Source organism: Athene cunicularia (assembly GCF_003259725.1).
Source record: "Athene cunicularia isolate RWA chromosome 4 unlocalized genomic scaffold, athCun1 chr4_part3, whole genome shotgun sequence".
Taxonomy (NCBI): Eukaryota; Metazoa; Chordata; class Aves; order Strigiformes; family Strigidae; genus Athene; species Athene cunicularia.
In genome coordinates, this window is record NW_020799100.1 from 22,378,549 (window position 1) to 22,384,744 (window position 6,196).

Consider the following 6,196-nt stretch of genomic DNA (forward strand, 5'->3'; position numbering starts at 1 on the left):
CGCGGGCTGGCGGGCAGCCGGCGGCAGCGGGCACAGCCGGGAGCACACGGGCGCAGGAACAGGCGCTGGCGCCTGCGTCACTTGTAGCTACTCGGTGACAGTTTGATGGAGACAGATCTCTCACCCTCCCTCGCGCTTTCCCCTGCACCATTTGCCGACCTGCCTGTTGCTGCGCGGAGACTTGCTGCCTTTATAAACCTCTTTTATTTTTTTTTTTCCCCCGTTAAGCACCACCGACAGATGTTAACAGGCAAGGACTAGCAGCCGGCCAACCAGCCCAAAGCAGGCAGCCAAACACCGCTGCAACCCGTGGTAAAACAACCCCCCTCTGTTCATACCACCCCCCAAAACCCCATATAAGCACTGGGGGGGCAGCACCCCACAGCTGCTTCACCCCACAGCAACCCACCCCCCGGCACCTCGAGATGTCTCGACCCCAAACAAAGCTCAGGACTGTCCAAGCACCGGCTCTCAGCATCCCCCTTCCCTCCGGGCTCGCAGCGCTCCCACGCGTCCACGCATTTCTGACACCTTGATGCTTTTTTTTTTTGTTGTTTTTTTTTTAACAGCACAAACTCCTTTCATCAGCCCGTTTTTGGTTCTGTTTTCCCCGTCTTTGATCTCTGCTCTCACAGCAGCACCCAAGAAGAGGCGCAGGCAAACGGGCTGTGCCAGGGGCTTGAGGCCGCCACAACTGCACGCCTCAACCCCCACATTCCTTGCGTTTAAATTCTTTATCCAATTTAATCGCATCTTTGTGAGGGGCTGCAAGAAATTACCTTTGCTTACACAGAATTGGTGTGCAACACGGAGCTGCGTGCTTGGCTAAGCTCGTGCATGTGGTCCCGCTAACGCTGCCAAGTGACGGGCTGATCCGCTGGAATTACTCTGGAATTCACTCTGGAACTTTTTTGCACCTCATGAAATGCCAGTAAAGCTCCAGCTCACCAGCCTGGCTTGTTCCCGAGGAAAAAGCTCCAGGTGCAGACACCAGGGCTGCCCGGGAGCAGCCTCTCCCCTCCCCGGTGCAGCACCCACGAGCCCCTTAACACAGCAAGCGGGGACCAGGCCCTGAGTGCAGCTTTGGAGTCAATGGATTCTCTGAAAGCCGCAGTATTAATGTAACCCCACTTTTTTTTTTTTTTTTTTTTTTGTTAAAAAAAACAACAAAAAAGCCCAAGATTGCAGTGAAACTGCTTTTGCCGCTGGTCTCAAGGAACCTCCCCTCTGCGTGTGGGTCTCTGTGCAAGGAGCCCTCCAGGCTCGGGGCAAGAGCGTGCCAGGTTGAGCAGCACTTTGGATAAGCCCAGCCCAGCCAAACTCAACTCGAGCTGTTTTTGTGAAGGTAAAACGCCGCTTTGGTTCCCCAAAGAGGCACCAGGATGCCCCCAGGACGTGGCCTCCCAAAGCTCCCAGCCCTGGCGGGGTTGTTTTTCCAGAGGATGCTCCACAGGGAGGGATGTTGAGCTGAGACACTGAAGCTATTTCTGGCTAAACAAGAACAAGAAAACAGGACCTCGGAGGGTGTTGAACCCAGGCACCGCAGAAATGCTCCCCAGCTGCTCGCACGGGCTGTGCCAGCCACGATTCTGCAGCACCTGACAGCGGGGACCGACCCCCGTCTCTCACCGCATCGCCCGCGCACCCGCAGCGGGGAAACTTCGCGAAAAGCCTCGGGAGTGAAATCCTGCCCTGCCAGGCTCCCCCAGACGGGCTCTCTGCTGGGTAACGGGGAAACCAGAGGTACAGGAACACACCCAGCCAGGGCCATGGCAGGATTCGACAGGCGTACAGAGAAACCCTGGTAATCTAATAGAATTTGAGATGCTACAGGTCCTGTCCAGCCTCGCCTTTCCACCAGCACTCTGTTCCCAGCCCCAGCCCTGCAGCTCCTGGCTGTCAGTCCTTCTCTCTCCGCAGCTTTGTTTCCTGCAGCCTAATGAGTCCTTAATTCAGCAGGCTTTGTCCCATAGATCTTGATTTGCCCTAGGACTGGCGGGAGCGTGCACTTTTCGGAGAGCTCTCCGTAGCAGCTGTTGGTGGGGGAGGCAGCAGGCAGGGCTCTGCCTTTAGAAAAGCAAACCTCTGCGCTGGCGGTGGCTGAGCTGGAGCCACGCTGCTTTTTGCCCGTTCAGAAAGTCGGAAAAAAAGGCACAAACCAGCCACAAGCACCCTGCAGGGCATCGCTTTGGAGGGACGGGGATTTCTTCCTGAGCTGAGTCCCGCAACGCTGGCGGCTGGCGTGGTGCGGGGAGGGACACGGGGGACGGCCAGCAGCAACCCCCATGTCCTCCGGCCGTGACCTCCCGGAGCCCTTTGGGAAGATGCGACCGATGCGTCATCACAACACGAAGTTCACCGTGTCCTGCAGAGACATCGGGTACGAATCGGGCAGGAAGAGGGGAGAGGGAGGTGGCAGGCAGCTGCTCCCGACTCGTTTAACGAATTTCCCCTCTTACAGGCAGAAAACCCCAAGTATTTCCCATCTCTTCCATGCACATCACAACTAACTAGCACCATGGCCTCAGCAGCTGCCACTCAGGTCTTCTCCACTGCACTTCAGGAGACAGATGGACCTCGTAGACCCGCTTTGTCCTCCCCCTCCCCTGCTCACACGGTGCCGGGACCCTTCCCACAAGGTGCTGCGAGCACCAGCCTGCCCAAAACCCCAGCAGAGGGAAAGCAGAAACAAACAATAAACCCGAGGAACATATTTTCACGTTTCACTGTCTCTCAGCCATAGGGATTTTTGGTGTTAGTTGTAGGAGTAATAAGTGAAACATTTTCAGAGTGTGATTTGGAAGCCGATGGTGCTGCACGGGAACAACAACAACGTATGCGGAAAGTGGGATCTGCCCGGGAATTATTTCTGAGCAGAAAATAAAAAGGCCTAGGAGAGTATTACAGCAGTGAGTAATCTAAGCGGCTGAATTACACAGAGACCCCACCATTTCATAGTATTTCTATCTCCCGCAGCTCCCGGGGAGGTTTCCAGCTTTCCCTGGGTGCTCCCCAAGCTCTGGGCACAGACAGAACTGGGGTTTGGATACTGGGGATGCTGCTCACTCCCCCTCGCCGACCGCAGCGCCCCGAAACCAGGGGCAGCCCTCGGGCTGATTTATTAACAGGCAATGATGTGCGTCTCCTCAAACCAACCTGCTCAGCCAAGTTTTTAACACAGGGTCAAACCTCCTGCCCTAAGAAGGAATCGGCTGCTCCCGTGAAGCCGTTGTTGTTTTAAAGCAGACGCAACAAGACGCCAAAATCACGGGGGCGATTCGGCTGCCGAAGAGCTGCGTGCGTGCTCTTTATTGAGCCGCACTGCTCCTCGGGGACGGAATTACGGGGGGACGCGTGGCTCTGCGGAGGGAGCCTGCGCGCAGGTGAGCTGGAGCCGCTTTGTTTCCCCGCCTTGTTTTCCAGCAGCTATTATGGAACAGGAAGGAGGCAAACAGGAGGCAGCGCTAACCCCCAGCACTAACCTCCCACAGTGAGCACAGCCCCCCTGCCCCACATACTCACCCAGAAATATTATTTAAATCCTGCTTACCCAGCTACAGGGCTCTCCGCAGCCAGAGAGTCCTGCTACAAGGCTTTTGCAGGAGCCTCTCCCGCTGGCTGAGCTATTATCTTTTCCTCCACTCCTCTTCTATTTTGCTGTCATTTGTTCTCACAGAATGGTTTGGGCTGGAAGGGACCTTAAAGATCATCTAGTTCCAACCATCGAGCGGTAGCTCGCTGCTGTCGCTGACAAGCGGGTATTATTCAGCATCTGGATACGAATTACAAATTCAGACTGCTTTAAAAATCCCGCCAGCCAGATTTTTCCAAGGCAACGAGTAACTGCAGCCCCTGCTGAAGTCCAGGGGACTCAAAATCAGGCCAAAACTCACTTGTCACCACAGCGTCGGCGGAGTTTGACGTTCGCCTCATTTCGCAGATGGCGGACAGCCACCGCGAGGGCACGGCAGCTGGGAAAGGCTAAAGTAAAGCCCCTCAAAAACGCACTGAAGCACCTTAAATAAGCGGCTTGATTTTTCAAAACGAGCCAGAGCTGCGAGGGTGAGGGCCAGCAAGCGCAGACTCGGGCACCCACGCTGGAAACGTGCTGGCGGGTGGCCCGGGTGAGCGTGTCCAGGTGGGCCCCTGCCACTCGCACCCTCCTGTTGCTTCCCAAACGCCGCCCGTGAGACCACAAAGCCGGTGCCCCGAGGACGCGACCATCGGCGCGAGACGGGGCAGGTGGAGAGGGACACGCCTCACCACCGCTACCTTCAGCCCTGCACCTCCTAAGCTCGCTTCTTCCTTTCTCCTCAAGGATCCTAAGACCGGGAACACTTAAGAAGACTCATCTGAGCGTGGCTCTGCCTCTAGATGCTTCACGGTCCATGGGAACATCTCCTTGCCCGAGACCCAAAGGTAATGACTCTTTTTTTATCTTTCTTGGCGGTTTCACTCCAGGTTTCTATACAAGCGAGCCAGATTCAGCAGGGCTGGACGCTAAGCCTGAGGCGAGGGTGTCCGTGCACGCTGCAGGAGACGGCACGGGAAGACCCCAGTCCTGCTGGGCCCTGGGGAGCGGGAGCAGCGCAGTGCCGGATCCCTTCATCCCCCACAGAAGCGGAGCAGCAGGACCAAATCCCCGGGTGCAGGCCGAATACTACATCCCTTGGAAACCGCAGGGGGAATTTGGGCAAGCAGATTGTAATTACCTGGCCTGGCACCGGCCCAGAACGCCAGCACTAGCTCCTTTCCAAAACCAGTTCCTCAACACGAGGGCATGAGAGCGGCGGCCGGGATCTCACCGTTGTGCCCTTGATGAAAGGCAGAACCTCGGTGTCCCCATCGCTGCGCCCGGGTGCCGCTCCCCAGGGGATGGACACCGTGCCGACAGCCCCCCCGTGCCCCCGCTGCAGCTCCAAGGGTCCCTCAAAACTCTCCCAGAAGAGCAGTGGCCGAGCCCTGTCCTGTCACTGGGGGCTGCTCTGCCACCGTCCCTCTGGGCATGATGCTGTAACACACCCCATCACCTCTCCCCCGAGACACGGCTCCGAGAAAGGAAAAGCAGGTTTAATTATCAAGAGCACGACGCTTCCCGGAGGGAGCGGGTGCAGGTGAGCCAGGCGGCTCGGAGCAGGCGGGGGCTCGGAGTGCCCAGCAGAACCGTGCTGGGGGCTCCGGACAGGGACACAACCGCGGCTCTCACTCTGGAGAGGAGAAAAGCACCGTGCTGAGGCGACCCATTCGCTTTCAGAACAGGGACCGTGCCCCGGCGCTGGGGATGGTCAGGGACACTGCGGGGGATGCCGAGGGGGAGGCACATCCCCTGGGGAGAAGGAACGGAAGGGCTGGAAAACTGCTGCTGCGTGCGGGGAAGGGGCTGCGGCACCACGGTTCATCTCAGGTCACCGCTTGCCGACGCGCCTCAGCCGAGGGACGGCCGGGCAGAGCCCCAGCCCTGCTCAGCACCCCTCTGCAGCCGCAGCAGCCGCCCGGAGGCCGCGGTGAGGGGCTCCCACACCCTCCCCAGCTCGGCCTGCGGGCGCAGGGGCCGCTTTGGGAGCGGGGCACGGCTGCGAGGGGACGTGCGAGCGCAGGCGCGCCCAGGCCGAGCCTCGCTTCTCCCCACTCCTCGCTCCCACCGCCCCGTCCCGGCTGCGCCCCGAGGGCTCTGGACGTGTCCCACAGGCTGGGCCTCGGGGGGCAGAGGGTGACCCCCAGCTTGCAGGCAGGAAGGCCGCAACACCCTCCTTCAGCTGGGCCCCCCGCGTCTGGGCCTGCGTACGTTCGAGGGGGGAAACAACCCCCCCGAGCAGCCCCCTCCTACCTTGCAGTCCGTCAGGCAGGATCTGACCGAGTAATCTTCCGATTGCAAGTACTTCTCCAGCAAGAGGTCGAACTCCTCGTATTTTTCCTGAGCGTGTTGGTCCAGCCGCTGGTACGCCTGGACGCAGCTGCTACAGGCCTCCCCGCCCAGCGCGCCGGCCGCCGCCACCACCAAATCCACCATCAGGTTGTCCAGGCTGCAGTCCAGACCGTCCGGGCCGGCCATCTCCCGCAGCAGGTCCCAGATCGTGTAGGTATCACAAAAAGAGAGGTTGAAGTTTCTAAAGTAAGCCTGCAGGAAGGTCCTTTTGGAGGAGGGAGAGGCCAAGAAAGGGGCAGCGACGGCGGCGGCGTTGGGGGGCGAGCGGAG

At 58.9% G+C, this 6,196-nt stretch overlaps 1 protein-coding gene across 1 annotated transcript in view; it reads right to left on the bottom strand.

Moving 5' to 3' along the window:
- FAM155B (family with sequence similarity 155 member B) overlaps nt 1-6,168 on the bottom strand; it is a 29,658-nt gene extending 23,490 nt beyond the window's left edge. The window contains exon 1 of the mRNA XM_026848392.1: nt 5,828-6,168. Coding sequence (XP_026704193.1) covers nt 5,828-6,052 — 225 coding nt within the window. The 5' untranslated portion in view covers nt 6,053-6,168. The remainder of the gene's footprint in view (nt 1-5,827) is intronic.
- Between the last annotated feature and the right edge of the window lie 28 nt (nt 6,169-6,196).